Source organism: Rattus rattus, chromosome 1 (assembly GCF_011064425.1).
Source record: "Rattus rattus isolate New Zealand chromosome 1, Rrattus_CSIRO_v1, whole genome shotgun sequence".
Classification (NCBI taxonomy): Eukaryota; Metazoa; Chordata; class Mammalia; order Rodentia; family Muridae; genus Rattus; species Rattus rattus.
The window spans coordinates 21586766-21605623 of NC_046154.1; the positions used below are offsets into that span (position 1 = coordinate 21586766).

General features: G+C 49.8%; 1 protein-coding gene across 1 annotated transcript; it reads right to left on the minus strand.

The window, feature by feature from the left end:
- Positions 1–5321: 5321 nt before the first annotated feature.
- On the minus strand, positions 5322–18389 carry Lactbl1 (lactamase beta like 1). Its single transcript, XM_032890994.1, has 7 exons — positions 18210–18389; positions 16855–17011; positions 14335–14444; positions 12948–13105; positions 10681–10919; positions 7931–8036; positions 5322–6306 (listed from the first exon to the last, which is right to left on the minus strand). Exons 1-7 carry the CDS (start codon positions 18387–18389, stop codon positions 5322–5324), a joined length of 1935 nt encoding a protein of 644 aa, XP_032746885.1.
- Between the last annotated feature and the right edge of the window lie 469 nt (positions 18390–18858).

The window sequence follows — 18858 nt, forward strand, 5'->3', positions numbered from 1 at the left end:
TGTCCATTGCCACCTTCTGGTTTCTTTGGGTACCAGAAATGCACGTTGGGCACATACATACATGCATGCAAGGCATAAAATAAAAAAAATTAAAGCAAAGGAATGAAGTAATAACAGCAGAGACATAAACACAAGCGGGGCTGAGGAGGTGGCTACAGTGCTCTCCCTGAGAGCATCAGGACCTACCTACCCTCTCACACCCAACACCATGGGATAGCAGGTGAGGCAGAGAAGGAGGATCTTTGGAGTTGCTGGCCAGTCAATCTAGTTGCTCAGTGAGCTTCAGGCTCAGCGAGAGACTCTGTCTCAAAAGTAAGACAAAGGGGGGCTGGAGAGATGGCTCAGCGGTTAGAGCACTGACTGCTCTTCCAGAGGTCCTGAGTTCAATTCCCAGCAACCACATGGTGGCTCACAACCATCTGAAATGGGATCTGATGCCTTTTTCTGGTGTATCTGAAGACAGCGACAGTGTACTTATATATAATAAATAAATAAATAAATCTAAAAAAAAAAAAAAAGTAAACAAAACACACACACACACACACACACACACACACACACACACACAGCTCTTTAGTGTAGTCCCATATAAAGTCCCTTTCTGCCATGTAGCAACACACACTGGCTTTAGAATGTGTCTATTGGGATGGCCAGGTGCTGAGGTGGGTGGCATTATTCCAGTGAATATTTTTATTTTGTTTTTGTTTTTGTTTCTATTTTTCAAGACAAGTTTTCTTTGTGTAGCCCTGGCTGTCCTGGAACTCACTCTGTACACGGAGTTGGTGTTGAACTCAGAGATCTGACTGCCCTTGCCTACCAAGTGGTGGGACTAAAGGCTTGTATGTTCCACCACCACCCAGCTTAACATCAGGTCTTGCAAAGGATCCTACCAGGATGGAAGGATGAGTTACAGACTAGAAGGCTCCTGAAACCATGTATCCAACAAAGGGTTAGCAATCCAAGTATAGCAAAAGCGAAAAAGATACACCTACAATGGGGAGGCGGAGAATGATACATGAACACTTCAACATGGTTAGCTTTTAGGAAACTGTAAACTAAGCTGGGTGATGGTGCTGCACGCCTTTGATCCCAGCACACAGGAGGCAGAGGCAGGCAGATCTCTTGAGTTTGAGGCCAGCCTGGTCTACTGAGTGGGTTCCAGGACAGCCAGGACTACACAGAGAAACCCTGTCTCGAAAACAAACAATAACAACAACAGAAGGAAATTATAAATTAAAACCACGGGGTTGGGGATTTAGCTCAGTGGTAGAGTGCTTGCCTAGGAAGCGCAAGGCCCTGGGTTCGGTCCCCAGCTCCGAAAAAAAGAACCAATAAATAAATAAATAAATAAATAAATAAATAAATAAATAAATAAAAATAAAAAATAAATTAAAACCACAGTGACATCTACTAAAATGATTAAAGTGAGCAGGGCAGGCTAGCTCGTGCTTGGAATCCCAGCTCTTTCTAGAACTACAAGTTCAAGGCCAGCCTGGGCCACAGTGAGACCTTGGGTTGTTTTTTTCAAAAAATGGCATTACCAAACGCTAGCCCACAGAGTAGGAGACTCCTATCTCACTAGGCAAAGCCCGAGATGGCAAGCGAGAAGCTTGGCGGTTGCTTCAAAACCTCAGAGTGTACTTCCATTAGCCCTTATTGGCCCCCAATCCTTTGAGCTTCTGGGCCATTTATCCCACAGAAATAAAATCAAGTTCACACAAATGTGGGTAAACAGATGCTTGTAGCAACTTTATTCATAGGAACAGCAAACCCGGACATCCTCCAATCAGCAAACAGCAGGACAAATGTTGTTCCATCCATCCATCCATCGAGTCACTACTGTGAGGCCAGAAGGAACAAGCTATTCACACTTGCAGTCACATGGAATGACTGGGGAAAATCGCTCTAAGTGCTGAGGGAGGATCCTCAAAGCTTACCTACTTTCCAACTCCGTTTAATACCTGAGATTCCCTTTTTTGAGAATTTATTTTATTTGAGCTGGGATGTGGTGGTGCGCACTTGGGAGGCAGAGGCAGGTTATAGGCCAGCCTGGTCCCAGAGTGAATTCAGGGCTACATAGAGAAACCTTGTCACAAAACACACACACACACACACACACACACACACACACACACACACAGAGAGAGAGAGAGAGAGAGAGAGAGAGAGAAATTTTTTAAAGATTTACTTTATTACTTTTATTTTATGTATGTGAGTTCACTGTCACTTTCTTCATGCACACCAGAAGAGGGCATCAGATCCCATTACAGATGGTTGTGACCCACCGTGTGGTTGCCAGGAATTGAACTCAGGACCTCTGGAAGAGCAGTCAGTGCTCTTAACCACTGAGCCATCTCTTCAGGCCAAGTATTTCTTTTTATGTGTATGTGTGCCATGGGTGTGTGCACCCACAGAAGCTAAAAGGACACATCAGATCCTAGAACTGGAGTTGTAGACAATCGTGAGCTGCTCAAGGTGGGTTCTGGGAGCCAAACTTCAATAAGTGCTCTTGAGGGTAGAGCCAGCTCTCCATCCCCCTCCCTTTTAAAATACTCCATTTATTTATATGGTATGCTATGCACACATATGTATGCTTATGTATGTGTCCACACACAGGTGTCAGGCTACACACGTGAAGGCCAGAGATCAGCTTTCCATCTCCTAGCATGTAATAGTGTTAAATGACAGACTTCTGGAATTACGGAGCAGACTGTGATTGCTGGGGCTTAAGGGAAGGGTAAGGCTTGGGGAGCAGGAATAGGTAATCAGGAATCAGGGAAGATAGGCCTGTTGTGCTCAGAAGAACCTTTTGGTCCTGGCTGCATTAGATCAACCTCTTTACAACATTCTGCAAGAGGTCGCCGAGAGAAGAAACTGGGTAAAGGCCACACTAGTTATTTCTGATACGTGTGGGAGGGAATTTACAGTTATCTTGAATGTAAAAGTCAAAACTTTTAGAAGACGAATGGGAGCTGAGCTTATTGCCTACTGGTAGAGCATCACCTAGAGCACATAAGGCCCTGGGTTCAATCTCAGGCAGGTGTGCGGGTGTGTGTAATACAAAACGCAACCCAACCCCTAGCTTTACATTAGATTCAACGGGCATAAACTCATCAACATGTGAAAAGTCTGCTCTGCAAAAGACACCCTTAAGAAGATGGGCCAGTGGGGTTGGGGATTTAGCTCAGTGGTAGAGCACTTGCCTAGCAAGCGCAAGGCCCTGGGTTCAGTCCCAGCTCTGAAAAAAAAAAAAAAAAAACCCAAAGAAGATGGACCAGTCAGAGCCTATGACTGTGATCACAGCATCCCGGGAGGCCATGGCAGGAAGATTTCAAATTCAAAGAGAGTCTGCCCAACATAGTGAGATCCTATCTTTAAAGCTTTAATACCCAGGGTGGGGGAGCCAGAGAGGTGACTCAGTAGTGGAGAGTTCTTACTGCAGAGGACCTGAATGCAGTCCCTGGCAGCCACACCCACACACCCACAGCAGCAGAAACTGCAGCTCTGACACCTACTTCTGGCCTCCTAGGGACCCTGTGCTCATGAGAACAAACCCAGCTACCACATACACATATAAGGCTTTTCTTTACTTAGGAAGAACAGGGGGTGGGGGGGTATAGCTTCCATAGAATGGTTTGCCTAGCACGCATGAAACCTTGACGGGTTGGGCCCAGTACTATGTAAACAAGGTATGGTGGTGCATGTCTGTAATCTCAACCCTCAGAGGTGAAGGTAGGAGGATCAGAAGTTCAAGGTCAACCCTGGGCTATATCATTATATATATCAGTATATGTATATACTGATATATACGAGGCGCGCACCTCGTGGTTGTAGGGCAGTTGGACCACGGAGATTGTGTCTCAAAATACATACATAAATACTGACTTCCATAAAAAAAGGAAAGTGCAAAATCAATCCAAAGACTGGGGGGGAACTGAATCCAGAAGATGGCATGTGTATATATATATATGATATATATATATAACATATATATATCATATATATATCTTTTACAATTCAATAAATAGAATACAGTTAAAACCACAGTGCGATATGATTTCAGAACTACCCAGCATAGCTAAAATTAAAAAGACCGAGAGCGCCAAGTGTCTCCCTATATATGGGCAACAGAACTGTCACCTATTTCCGTGTGCGAAAGGTACGTGGCACAAGGCTTTTGGAAAACTGCCTGGCAGTCACATCTAGAAACTTACCCCCAAAGCATGAAAGCCTGGGCACACAGGAGCCCGTGCACACAAGCCTCTCTCCTAACAGCCCCTTCCGGCAACGACCCAAACGTCCATCAGCGGGTGAAAAGGCAAGCTGTCCCGGCCATACCGTGGAATAAAATCAGTGATGAACTATGGACACACACAGACTCGGACCTCAAAACCAGCTCGCTGAGTCCGAGGGGATCGCCTCCTCTGTGTGATCCCATTCGCACCAACCCTGGAGCTGGTGAAACTAATCTAAACTGACAAGAGGCAGATCCGTGGTTGCCTGGGGCTTGGGGGAGGAGCAGAGGGAGGGGCGGGACCACAAAGGAAGAGTACCGGGTGGATTAGGAGTGAGGGGAATCTCCTGTATCTTGATTGCCAGGATGGGTATAAGTATTTCTCTAAATCGTCCAGCTCAGTCTGGGAACGTAGTTCAGTCGGTAGAGCACTTAACCCAGCACACGGTGCTTTGAGTTCTATCTGCAGGCTCGCTAGATAAACACATAAACAAACCTGATGGTGCCTTTAATTTTAGGCAAATTAAAAACAAAAACAAGGGGTTGGGGATTTAGCTAAGTAGTAGAGCATTTGCTAGCGCAAGGCCCTGGCAAGATCCTGGCATTTTGTCCTTGTTTCAATGGACACAAGCACTGCTCTGTATTATCTGGTCTAGACAACGCCTAAATGTTTACATGCTTACTGTAAATTCCTGTATAACTCTTCCTCTCAGGAGAAGAAGAGGAGTTTGAAACTAGCTGTGGTCCAAGAAGACCCCACTTTGCCAACTACTGAGTCCTCCCTCTGGTTGGCCTGCCTGCCAACCACGGGTAGGAAGCTGGAGGAAAGGAAAGGCTGGAGCCGGATAGACACCCTGCAGGGGAGGCTGAAGTGGGGGTGAGGCTAAAGGCAGAGGAGGTTGCAGGGGTGGGGAGCAAGAGGGTGTCAGGCAGTGTAGGGGAGAGGGAGAGATTGGAGGAGACAGGGAGGCTACAGATAAGAGGAAAGCTGGAGGTGGGCGTGGGCAGGCTGGAAGGTATGCAGAGGGTTGCAAGCATAGACAATGCAAAGGCATGTGTGGACGCACGCGCGTGGGGTTTGCCCAGCTCACTGGGAGCCGAACACCGGCCGGCGTGGCAGGCGCAACACTCCGTAGGTGTTGAGGCCCGGCACGTCGAAGCCTGGCGCCAGCCCGTGGCGATCCAGCGGGTAGAACCGCACCAGCTGCCCGTGCTGGGCCTCCAGAGACAGCCAGGCGTCTGCGAGCGGCAGCGCGCACGGGAACTCACGCGCCACGTGCAACTGGAAGACGCGGCCGCGCACGTGGCGCAGAGCGAGCGATCGGAAGGCGGCGGGCACGAGCGCCTCCACGCGCGGCCCAAACTGGCGCAAGCGCAGCTCGCCGCGAGGCCCGGAGGCGCGCACCTCGTAGAAGGTGCGGTTGGCGAAGGTGAAGAAGCCGGCGAACGGGCGCGCGCGGGGCGGGGGCGCGGGGACAAGCTCAGCATCGCGCAGTGCGCGCTCCAGGGCAGGCAGCAGCGTGTCCAGGGCGTCAGCCACCAGGTCATGCGTGGGTGGGCGAGGTCCCGCCAGTAATAGCACAAATCCCAAGCGTAGCGGTGGCACGAGCGCCAGGCTGGCGGCATAGCCGTCCAAGTCGCCATCCTTGCGCGCCACGCGATATCCGAGCCTCTCGTGGAACTCCCAGGGTGTGCCGGTTTCACTAGCAAAGTAGCCGTGGGTGCAGGCGCGTAGTGGTGCCAGTAGTGTGGCTAGGCTATCAGGTCGTAGCAGCCGTCGGGGTCCTGCACCCATGAGTGCAGCCGCAAGCCTGGCCAGGTCGGCAGCTGTCGAGTACATTTGGCCCGATGGCCGGTACCAGCCCAGGTCGTACAACGGCGCGGACCTGCCACTACCATAGAAACCGGCAGCCAGGCGTGCGCGCACTGCTCCCGTCAAGGCAAAGCCGGTGTCACTCATCCCCAGCGGTTCCAGCACCTGCTCAGACACCCAGCGCTCATAGTCTCCCTGTGCCCTGTGCGCAGCCAGCACATGGGCTAGGAGAGAGAAGGCCAGCGTGCTGTAGTGGCATCTGTAGTAAGAAAAGGGGCAAGGATGGGGTGCTCTATGTGATCCCCAGGACAGTAAGGTGGCAGCTGAATGGAAAGGAGAGAGCATCATGATAGGGGTCCTGGATATGATCCTGAGGACAGTGTGGTGGCACCAGGAGGAAAAGGAAGCAAGGCCTTTAGTCTAGTATTTGGAGAAGCAGAGGGAAATCTGGCCCAGGGAGACAAGAGTCAACTGCCTCACCCCCTACCCCAAGCGCTCAAAGCTAGACTTCATGTTCAGTAGTCAGACCTTTAACTATGTACTATTCATATCCATTATGGCAAAACACTGTTTGTTTCGTTTATTTCTTCACTGTGTCTCCCTCACCAGTACAAACTGTAAAAGGGGGCTTTGGGCTATATGGTGATTTGAATATGCTTGGCCCATGGGAAGTGGAACTATTAGGAGGTGTGGCCTTGTTGGAAGAAGTGTGTTACTATGTAGGTGGGCTTTGAGGCCTCTTATGCATAAGCTCCGCCCAGTATGAAATTACAGTCCCCTTCTGCTATTTTCAGCTCAACATGTGGAATTCTCAGCTCCTCCAGCACCCAATCTGCCTGCACACTGCCTTGCTTCCCACTCTGATGGTAATGGACTGAACCTCTGAAGCTGTAAGCCAGCCCCAGTTAAATGTTTTCCTTTATAAAAGTTGCTTTGGTCATGGTGTCTCTTCACAGCAATAAAAACCTAACACAGTCAGATTTGTTTGCTGGTATATCCGGTGCTTAGCAGATGCTGGGTTAGGGTAGTTGCCTTGATTGCCTCTTGTGTCTTGTTTTTGTTTGTTTTAGAAAATCTCATTGTGTAGCCCAAACTGGCCTCCATCTCTCTATTCTCCTGTCTCAGCCTCCCAAGTGTTGGGATTAAAGTAGATTCTTTTTTGTTTTAAGGTTTATTTCTTTTATGTCTAAGAATGCTCTATCTGCATGTACACTTGTGTGCCAGAGGAGGGCGCCAGATCCCATTACAGACGGTTGTGAGCCACCATGTAGGTGCTGGGAATTGAACTCAGTGCCTCTGGAAGAACATCCAGTTCTTTACCGCTGAGCCATCTCTCCAGCCCCAAGTGGATTCTTTTTTTTTTTTTTTTTTTTTTTTTTGGTTCTTTTTTTTTGGAGCTGGGGACCAAACCCAGGGCCTTGCACTTCCTAGGCAAGCGCTCTACCACTGAGCTAAATCCCAACCCCTTCTTTTTTTTTTTTTAAAGATTTATTTTATTTATTTTTACTTTATAAGTACGCTGTAGCTATCTTCAGACACACCAGAAAAGGGCATCAGACCCCATTACAGATGGTTGTGAGCCACCATATGGTTGCTGGGATTTGAACTCAGGACCTCTGGAAGAGCAGTCAGAGCTCTTAACCACTGAGCCATCTTTCCAGCCCCCCAAGTGGATTCTTAATAAACAATCCAGTTAATGAGGGACAGGGAGACTGGAACAGACCTGGGGTCTGAGCCCAACTCTCCCAGACCTTGCTAGGCTTGCCCCTACGGGCCTTAGTCTTTCTGGGTGTATGATTTGATTCTATCCAGTGATCCCCAGAACCTTCCTGACTCTGACCGTCTGTAGCATGTGTGGCTGGGCTTCAGGGCACACTCCTCACCTGGTTCCTGGGTCAGCCACCAGGACGTCATCCTTGAGCAGGCTCAGAGCCTCCTGGGTGCTGCCCTTCCACAGCAGCGAAGTGCCCCTGAGCCTTCGGGGAAGTCCTGGGAAAGAGCAGTGGTCAGACCTGTAGGACTTGTGCATTGCTGAGGAAGTCCTTTCCCTAGAACACCACCAAATCACATTTCTCTCATGCCTCCCCACTCCAGCCTGCCACTGGTTCCCCTTCCAGAAGCAAACATTCTTGTCTCTTTCTTCTCTCCACTCTCCCTCCCAAGTGTTGGGATTGCAGGCAAGTACCACCAAGCCCGGTCCTCCCAAAAGCATTTACTACTGAAATATTTAACATTTAGGGCTGGCAAGATGGCTTATCTGGTAAAGGTGCTTGCCAACAATCCTGAGTTCAATCCAAGAAACCCCCATGGTGGAAAGAAAGAACTCCCATGAGTTGTCCTCTGACAATCATACAAGTATCATAGCATGCACGCCCCCCCCACCAAAATGAATTAAAGATGTAAAAAAGAACAATAGGTATATAACACACAGCATGTTATATAATGAGTATACATTACACCTGCCTCACCATAAACACGATTTTATAATTTTGTATTTATATAATTTTATGTTTATTTCTGTAGTACATATAATATATGCATTTTTCTTCTACTTAACACTTTATTTCAGGTCAGTAAACAAAGGACACTATCATTTAGAGCTATACAGTATTTTATTGCATAGCCATTCCCCTAGCAAAGAACATGTAGGTTGTTGCTTCTAGTTTTAGTTTTGGTGTTTTGGGAGGGTCTCATGGGAGCCCAGGCTGGTTTTGAACTCACTGTGTAGCCCAGACTGGCTTTGAACTCCTGATCCTCTTGCCTCCTCTTGGGAGTGCTGGGCCTCAGCTATGTACCCCACACTGGCTCCTCTCTTGTTACTGTGAACCCTGTGTAGTGAACAATTGTGAGCATGCTTTACGCTACACAGGGTGAGGTCACCCTTGGTAGAATTTTCTAGAAATAAAATTCTCACTCACGGGGAATATATGCCCTTTCTTCTCTATGACTGGAGCTCAGTTCCGAGCTTGCCACATGCCATGAGACACTGTACTGCTGATCTCCAGCCACAGTAAACGGGGACAGACAGCCTGGTGTGGAGACAGCACTCAGGAAGTGGAGGTGGGAGGAACAGGATTTCAAAGAGGCCTCCTCAGCTACACAGAGAGTGTGAGGAAAGCCTGGCCTACGTGAGACCCTATCTCAGAAAAAGGTAAGGCGAGAATACAATGGTGATAAATAATTTGAATTTGCCTTCATACGGGTTTTATCTGTTTGTTTGTTTATTGGGGGAGTGTCTTAGGTTCCTATTGCTGAGATGATAACCAAAGCAACTTGGGGGGGAAAGGGTGGTTTATTTGGCTTATGCTAACACTTGCTGTTCGTCACTGAAGGAAGTCAGGACAGGCACTCAAACAGGGCAGGAACCTGAAAGCAGGCGCTGATGCAGAGGCCATGGAAGGGTGCTTGCTCCTCATGGCTTACTCAGTCTGCTTTCTTAAAGAACCCAGAATCAGTCCATGGATGGCCCCACCCACAGTGGGCTGGGCCCTCCCACATCAATCACTAATTAAGAAAGCACCCTACAGGCTTGTGTACGCCCCGATCTTATGGAGGCATTTTCCTAATTTACTAGATTCCCTTCTCATGGATGACTTTAACTTCTGTCATGCTGACATAAAACTATCCAGCACAGAGGGTCATCAATTTAAATCTGCCCCCCCAAACCCCCCCACACGGTGTAGATGAGGACATTGTCTCTGTGGTTTCTCCATTCAGTATACCTACGATTTTGATCTTTGTTGGTCTGACAGGGAAAGTGTGTCTCTGTGTAGTTTGAGTTTGCATGTATATTATGGTGAACAAAGGCTGTCATCGTTTACTATTTCTTCAGAGCCTTTTCTGCATGATGTCAGCTCTGCCTTTCACCCATGTCCCGTGGGCTGTGGCTTTCCATGTGATCTTTATGTGTGTTCAGGGAATCTAGGGCTTCACTGTAGAGTTCCCTACTGGTTTTAACTTGTTGCCTTGCCACTGTCATTGAACATGGATCCTGGCTCCTTGGTCTGTGAACTTGTTTTCCTGCCTGATCCATACTCCCAGGTTCAAGGGCAGGGGCAGAGCTCACCATCGAATGCGTGAAGCCCTCAGTTCCCTCCCCAACAATGAACATATTAGATAGAGTGACACATACATGTAATCTTAGCACTCCGAACGAAGGTAGAGTAAGGATCAAAAGTCCAGGGTCATCCTGAGCTACAGAATGAATTTGAAGCCAGCCTGGGCTACAAGAGACCCTGTCTCAGTAAAATAAAATAAAATTCCCAGTGCTGGAGTAATAAAGCTGCTTTTCCACAAGACCCAAGTCCAGTTCCCAGCACTCACCTATAACTTCAGCCCTGGAGGATCTGAGTAACACCTCTGTGGGCAGTCATGTGCATAGAGCACATACTCATGCACACACATGTGCACACACATACATTTTACAAATAAGTTTAACAACAACAACAAAAAAAAAAAACCGTCTCAGGCTCACCTCAGCTCTTTCTACCCTGCCACCTCCAATGGCCCACAGTTTAGAAGCATGGCCGCTCAGGTACCAGAGCAGGGTCCCAATGTTTGGGAATCTGTGTCAGGTGCCTGCCCCAAGCTCCTCTGGTGTGGATTGACTCAGCTGGACAAATCCAAGGCTCACCTGACAACTGACTGGCCATCCTCCGGAGAGTGACAGGGGATGGGCTTGGGAGGGAGCCCATCTCTTCAAATTCCCCCATTGGGTCCTGTGCTTCAGGGCCTTGGGCTGTGCCCAACGGGTTGTTGATGGAGAAGGTGCTGGCATATCGCTCCAGAGGGTCGTCCAGGGAGGCCACGATGCCCTCCTCCCACAGACGGTACAGCATGAGGACAGGGAAGATCTTGGAGATGCTGGCAATTCTGTTGGGATATAGGAGTGCAGAGGGCAACTTGTCAGCCCCACATCCACTCCCCACGGTGTGCCCAGCCTTCAGCCTCTCACATGCTAGATTCTACACTGAGACCCTGGCCAGTTCAAGTGTGGCGAGCATGGCTCTGGCAGGCCCTGCCCTTCTCCCCGATCTCTCTCTCTGCTTTGCTAAAAAAAACCATTAGATTATATTCCTAAAGCTGGCTGCCAAGGTCAGTTCCCTTATTTGGCCATTTCCTCCTCCTGAGGCTGATTACCAAGGTCCAGCTATCAAAGTATTCAAGTCCAACAGTCAAAAACCCCCTTTGGCTCACTTAATTAACACGCCCAATTAAAATTAAACACCTTATTCTAAAAATGGGATTTCCTCTTCTACCTTTATAAACTACCATTTTGATGTGTGCTGCATCCGTCTTCTCTAGCCAGAGCCAGTCCTTTGTCCTGCACAGCAAATGCCACTTGCTCCTCTCCCATGTTCCCCTCCCCTTCTCTTTCTCTATCTCCTGTCTTTGTCCCTTGTCCCTGTTCTCTGTTGCTCTGGGACAACTAAATCTTTGTACTGAGAACTTGGTGTCGGGGGTCCTGAGCTGATCAGGTTTCCTTCGTGCTGAGAACTTGGTCTTGGGCATCCCGAGCCGATTGATACTTTTCCTTTCAGTCTGCATCTTGGACTGAATCCCCAGGCTCAGCAGAGCTGCCTGTGGATACTTAGAATGATGTTCTAGAAAGCTAGGAGAGGATGGACAGCTCAGCACCCTTTCCCACTAACCCTCTTACCACACCAGTACTGGAGCAGAGCTGGGGTTTGGTCAGTCCTATCTCTCACTGGCTGTGTGGCTTTGGGCAAGTTACTAGACCTTTCTAAGAGTTTAATTGTTGGTTTCATGGAGTACAATAGAGATAGAGTGGGGTGTGTGTGTGTGTGTGTGTGTGTGTGTGTGTGTGTGTGTGTGTCTGTGTCTGTGCCTGTGTATACCTGTGTGTGTGTCTCTGTGTGTGTGTCTCTGTGTGCATGTGTGTCTGTGTCTGTGTGTGTGTCTGTGTATACCTGTGTGTGTGTCTCTGTGTGTGTGTATCTGTGTACATGTGTGTCTGTGTCTGTGTCTGTCTGTGTGTGTCTGTGTGTGTGTGTCTGTGTGTGTATGCCTGTGTGTGCCTTTGTGTGTGTCTGTCTGTCTGTGTCTGTGTGTATCTGTGTGTGCCTGTGTGTGTGTGTCTGTCTGTGTCTGTGTGTGTGTGCCTGCGTGTGCCTCTGTGTGTGTGTGTGCCTGTGTCTGTGTGTGTGTGTCTGTGTCTGTGTATATGTGTGTGTCTGTGTGTGCCTATGTGTGTGTGTCTGTGTCTGTGTGTCTATGTCTGTGTGTGCGTGTGTCTGTGTCTGTGTGTTGCTGTGTCTGTGTGTGTCTGTGTATGCCTGTGTGTGTGTGTGTGTGTGTATGTGCCTGTGTGAATGTCCATGTGTGCATGTGCACATGCACGTGCACACACATGGGGAGCACTCAGCATGCCAGGTAGTACATACACAGTAAGCAAGGCAACTGGGACTCTGGGCCCTGTGCTTGGTACCACAGAAGTACAGTATGAAGGTTAAATCCTGAAAAACCCCTGAGGTCCCACAGTATCCCTGGGATCAAGTGTGTCCCTTGTTGCAGCTTTGAGAACTCTGCAGACAGCACCTAAGGAAAAACGCTCTGGGCATGCAGCCACGTGTCCCCAGCTGCCTCCAACAGGGTCAATGCCACTCACTCACAGGGATGTAGAAGAGGGCTAGGAGCTGGTGATCGCCCCTAGGTGGCACATGGAGGGGAGACAGGATCCTTTTCTCATTTGACCTGTGGTCCCTGTGGTGTGACATTGGGCACTCATACTTCCTGGTCTTCTCTGAGCCTCTATTTCCTACAGAACTACCAGGCCCTGGCAGCTGGGACCCCACCCCTCTTGAATGTCCTGCCTCCGATACCTGCTTGGCTTGCCATCCTCACTGTCCCTTCTGAGACCCTGGAGGGCACCCCACTGACCGGTACATAGTATGCTCATTAGGGGTTCCAGAATTTGGATCTGAGCCATTTTTCCTCCCGAAGTTCCCAGTCCAGAGCACAGTGTCATTATGGATAACAAGGGCAGACATGGCAGCCAGGCCCGGGGCCAACATCGCCTTGCGCAGAATCCCATCCACCTTGAGAGAGAGTAGGGACAGAATGTAGGTTCAGTAACAGCCTCTGCCTCAGTATACCCACCCTGTACCCTAGGAGCCTATAGACCCTGGGATCTCATACTCTGTGAGGGCCTGATTCACCTGTTTTAGACATAGGGCTCCCTAAAGAATGTGTGTGTGTGTGTGTGTGTGTGTGTGTGTGTGTGTGTGTGTGTGTGTACCACTCATGCCCGACTCCCAATCTTGAGTCAAAAATATGTTCTCTTTTTGTTGTTTTGTTTTGTTTTTTCAAGTCAGGGTTTCTCTGTGTATCCTTGGCTGTCCTGGAACTCACTCTGTAGACCAGATTGGTCTTGAACTCAGAGATCCAACTGCCTCTGCCTCCCAGTGCTGGGATTAAAGGTGTGTGCCCCCCACCACCAAGCGAAGTATGTTGCAATGAACTGAATGTGCTCAACCCATAGGGGGTGGTACTATTAGGAGGTGTGGCCTTGTTGGAGGAAGTGTGTCACTGTGGGGGTGGGCTTTGGAGTCTCCTCCTATGCTCAGGCTCCACCCATTGTAGAAGAGAGCTTCCTCTTCACTACCTGAGAGTGCCAGTCTTCTCCCGACTACCTTTAGGTCAAGATGTAGAACTCTTGGCTCCTTCTCCAGCACTGTGTCTGCCTGGAGGCTGCCACGCTCCCCCCTTGATGATAATGGACTGAACCTCTAAACCTGTAAGGCAGTCCCAATAAAATGTTGTCCTTTCTAGTGTTTGCCTTGGTCATGGTGTCTCTTTACAGCAATGGAAACCCTAACTAAGATATGTGTGCTCCCTCAGCTGCTTCCTTCACCTACAGTTAATCTGCCCCCACCCTTTCTGGCCTAGATCTTACTATGTAGACCAGGCTAGCCTCAAACCTGCATTGATCCTCTAGCCTCTGCCTCCCGGGCACTAGGATTCTAGTCACAGAACAGGCACTCAAGAAATATACATTGAAAGCTGAGCGTGGTGGCTCATGCCTGTAATCCGTGCACTCAGGAGGCAAAGGTAGGGCCATCTATCTTTGAGGCCAGCCTGATCTACAAATCAAATTCCAGCACAGCCAGGGCTGTTATACAGGCGAACCCTTTTGGAAACCAAAACCAAAACCAAACAAACGAGCATGTTGAGCGAAGGAATGACTGCCACAGCACAGAGAGTAATAATCTTCCTCTACCAAGTGTTACCACTCTCCCAGGAAGAAGCCTCCTAGGCCATCACTAACCTTCTCCAAGGCCTCCTTCAGCACTGGCAGCGGGTGAGCAAGAGGTACAAGCTCAGGGTGCCGGGGACACATCCTCACCTGGGCTGGGGGCACCTCTGACTTCAAGGAACCTAAAGGGTGCATCAGGAGGTAAATACAGAAGAAGCCAGATCAAAGGCAAAGGGACATCTTAGAGGACAGGGAGGCTATAGCAAAGACCAGAGCCATGTCTTGGGGACATTCTCTCACCAACAGGCATCCATCTACCATCCATCCATTCATCAATCCACCCATCCATCCATCCATCCACCATCCATCCACCCATCCATCCACCATCCATCCACCCATCCCATCCATCCACCCATTCATCCATCCATCTGCCCATCCATCCATCTACCACCCATCCATCCATTCATCCATCCATCCATCTACACTCCATTCACCCACCCACCCATCCACTCACCTATTCATCCATCCACCCATCCATCCATCCATCCATCCACCCATCCATCCACCCATCCATCCACCCACCATCCATCCACCATCCATCCATCCATTCAGCCATCCATCCATTTACACTCCATTCACCCACCCATCCATCCACTCACCTACTCATCCATCCACCCATCCATCCATCATCCATCCATCCATCCATCCATCCATCCATCCATACCTCAAGCTAGTTTTGTATGTCTGGGTGATGTGAGCTTGAAACCCCAGTGGGGCTTCAGACCTGAAGCAACAGGGACAGCTCATTGTGTACCCAGAACTGAATATGGGTGGCAGGTCATGAAGTGAGTCTTATCTGCCTTTGTCCAAGGAGTGGCTGTCATCACATGGAGAAGCCTGGGAAATTATCCCCGAGAGCACAAGGCCCTAGGGAGGCTCCAATCCCAAGCGACTTGCATACATACTTCCTTGAAGAGAGTAGGTTAGACCAGCAATAGGACTGTCAGCCGGCAAGTTCGCTGTGTTTGGTTTTTTCCCTTATGGTTCTGGGGATAGAACCCAGGGCCTTGAATGCTGTAGGCAAGTACAAGCACTAAGCTGCACCTCTACGCCCTGGAGTGGTTTATTTCTAGACAGGTTTAGAGTAGACGTCTTGGATAGAACCTTAGCTTAGGACCTGGGTGGGTCTAACACAGGCACACAAGAGGCACCTGGACAGTCTCAAAATGTGTTATGGAGTCAGCAAGTCTGGGTAGGGCCTGAAAGTGCCCACATGGGGGTAGGAGGCCAGGGAGGGGGATTTGCCACAGTGTGAGTGTTGACATCAGAAGACAACCTGTAGGAATTTTTTTCTTTGTCCACCATGTGGGTTCCTGGGATCAAGTTCAGGTTATCAGGCTTGGTGGCAAGTATCTATGTGCCCAGACCCGGGGAAGCTTGTTAGGGGTCAATGCTGACTCGAATCCACAGATCTGCTCACACAGCTCAGCTTGCATTTCAAATGTCTCTCTTAAGGTTTCCTGCTAAGAATTCATTCTTCGAATTTACAGTACCATCTGTCTATCATGGCCTGGTAGTTAGAGCAACGAGGCCTGCCTAGCTGGAGTCTGTTTTCTTGAGCAACAAAGAAGTCCCTTGAAAAGGAATTTGCCCCGGAAAGGACCGGGGTGGGAGACAGTAAGAGGAGCTGTGTCTGCAGTACCTCCAGGGTTCTGGGAGGCCCAGCCCCTTGCTGAGCACCTGCCTTTGGCCATATGAGTGACAGGGTCGGGAGAGGCTGCTCCCCAGTGCAGTGGAGACTGGGGATACCGGATGCTATAGCAACAGAGGACTGTGTCCTTCTGTGACTTGCCCCTCTGGAGTCCTAGGTGGAATGAAGGGGTCTTAGGGAGGGGTAAGGTCTAGGCCAGCCCACAAAGCAAGGGAAACACTGTTTAGACTTAATTTTTTTTCTTTGAGACAGGGTTTGTCAGTGTAGCTCTGACTCTCCTGGAACTCACTCTGTAGACCAGGCTAGCCCTGAACTCAGAGATCCATCTGCCTCTGCCTCTGCCTCCCAAGTGCTGGGATTAAAGGTGTGCACCCTCACCACCTGCCCAGCTAAATTTTTAACACTAAAATTTTAAATTCTGTGTTCATGTGCTTCCTCTCGTGCATGCACATGTGCACACACATGTCGTGTCATGCATGCCAAAGTCAGAGCCCAAGTCTGTGGAGTCAGGTCTCTCCTTCAGCCTTCACATGGGTCCTGGGGGTGGAACCCAAGTCATTAGTTTTTTCTGGCACCCGCCGCCTTTATTGGCTGAGCTGTCTCACCTGCCCCAGACTGAGGTGGGTTCTGAGGAACGCGGAATTGACCCCCAGGCTGGATGTCTTCAGAGATTCTGATGGCAATAGGATTCTCTTGGGCTCGACCAAGCCCAGAGAGGTCCTGTGAGCCACCCAGAGATGAACAGCGTGACTTGAACTGAGAACAGAGGCCTGCGCTCTTGACTCCGAAGCTTACCCGTCCTCCTCCACCCTCAGGTCCTTGATGCTCCAGGGGGACCCACGTCAGCGGGGTAGGAGGAAGTGAGCAGCTTCTTCACTCACCGTTCTGCAGCTTGGGGAGGTAGTACTGCCACAGGAAGCAGCCAGTCATGGTCGCTGAGAACAGGAAGAGGAAGCCGCTGAGGGCCCACAAAAGCCATTTCTTCTTCCCTTTCAGAAGATGGGGCTGCTGGCGGGCCTGAAGAAACAAAGATACAGGCTATGGCTTCTAGGGTCAGCAGGGAAAGGAACTGACCCTCAGTAAAATGCTAGCTGTGAAGCTGGGGGTCTCACCACAGTAAGGACCTCATCAGCTCTGCACTCCTGGAATGCTCTCACCTCACCTCACCTCACCTCACCTCACCTCCCACCTCCACCTCCACCTCACCTCCCTCACCTCCCCCACCTCCACCTCACCTTACCTCACCTCACCTCACCTCCTCCCCTCACCTCACCTCACCTCACCTCCTCACCTCACCTCAGCTCACCTCCTCACCTCCCTCACCTCCTCACCCCCCACCTCACCTCACCTCCTCACCCACCTCCTCACCTCACCTCAGCTCACCTCCTCACCTCCTCACCTCACCTGACCTCCTCACCTCCTCACCTCACCTCACCTCCTCACCTCACCTCACCTCACCTCTGTGCTTATCAAGACGTTGAGTCCTACTGAAAGGCTGCCTCCTCCAGGAAGCCTTTCCCAACTCTCCACACCTGTTTCCCTCCCAACGCCACATCTGTAAGGGAGTGCAAGTCCAAGTTCCTTAGTGTAGAACAATTCTGTACCATCCCACCCCTCCCACTGTCAGCTGGCCCTCCAGGCCAGGGGCGTCCATCTATTTATCCTCTTCTGTAGCCTTTGGTGTGATGGTTATTCAGTAGACATCTGAGGTGTGCACAGTGGGTCTCGACACAACCACTTCCAGGGTACCTGCCTCTCTTGCACTTCAAGGCTCCTCACTTAAACCTAGGAAGTGGAAACTTAAGGGTTCTTTGGAAAGTCAGTTGTGTCAGATGGTGTTTTGCTGGCCCAAACATGCGAAGGAGCATTTTCCTGAAGTGGACACAGGTGAAAGGCTAAGGCAGATGTGTGAAGGAACGTTTCACTGAGGCAGACGCAGGTAAAAGGATGTTCTGCTAAAGCACGCATGTGAAAGGACACGTGATGAAGGGTTCTTCTCTAATGACACGCATGTATTGGTCTGCCTTACATTGCTTAGTTGAGCTCCATTTGTCAGGACTCCATAGAGAGGAAACCACACCAAAAAAACTTCTGGTGGTGCTTACCACTTCCTTAGACTTGGGCTGATTGGCAGAGTGATGTCAGCTGATACAGAGTCACCTGGAGTTCTGCTAAGACAGACTCACATGCCGAGGCAAGACCCATGTGATGTGTGGAGGGTATAAATGGGACTTACAGTGACGGGAGCTGAGCCTGGCTTGCTTATAGAACTAGCTGTGCGATACTTGTAAGTTTGAGTGTTCACTGATTTTTCTTTTCGCTGAGAGAAGCACATCGAGAACTTGTCCTGGAATCCCTCCTGGTCTCTCCTGCTGACCAGGGCCGAGGCTGAAGCCTGGCTGTCCCTGCTAGGCATTGCTGCTGGTTTGTGTTTGCTATCCTGGCTCTACCAAACTGGACCGCTGCTGTGTCCTTGAAGTGTTTGCAAGCGAATGGAGCTGCCACTGCCTGCTGACCTGTGAACCGAGCTGCTGATTTCCAGACAACACAGACGGGAGTTGCTCCAAAGAACCTTTTTAAACAGGTCTACTCCCCACCCCCATCCTTTCTCTTCCACTGCCTCTGGTGGGTGGTGGGCTACAAGGGAGGTTAAACCATTTAAGAACCATCATTAGGGGTTGGGGATTTAGCTCAGTGGTAGAGCGCTTGCCTAGCAAGCGCAAGGCCCTGGGTTCGGTCCCCAGCTCCGAAAAAAAGAAAAAAAAAGAACCATCATTAAATAGGTTTAAAAAAAATCAAAGTTACAGATAGAGCACCCAGTGGGCATGCCTGAAGCTCCCAGCCTGTGGATACTGCTCACTGTGATGGATCTCTCCCCATGCCAC

Coding starts and splice junctions, on each gene's coding strand:
- Lactbl1 (XM_032890994.1), bottom strand. CDS start 18,389: ATGCCTAGCAGGGACAGCCAGGCTTCAGCCTCGGCCCTGGTCAGCAGG. Junction 13,106..14,334: donor TGAAGGAGGCCTTGGAGAAG/GTTAGTGATGGC, acceptor CTCTCTCTCAAG/GTGGATGGGATTCTGCGCAA. Junction 6,307..7,930: donor GTGGCTGACCCAGGAACCAG/GTGAGGAGTGTG, acceptor TTCTTACTACAG/ATGCCACTACAGCACGCTGG.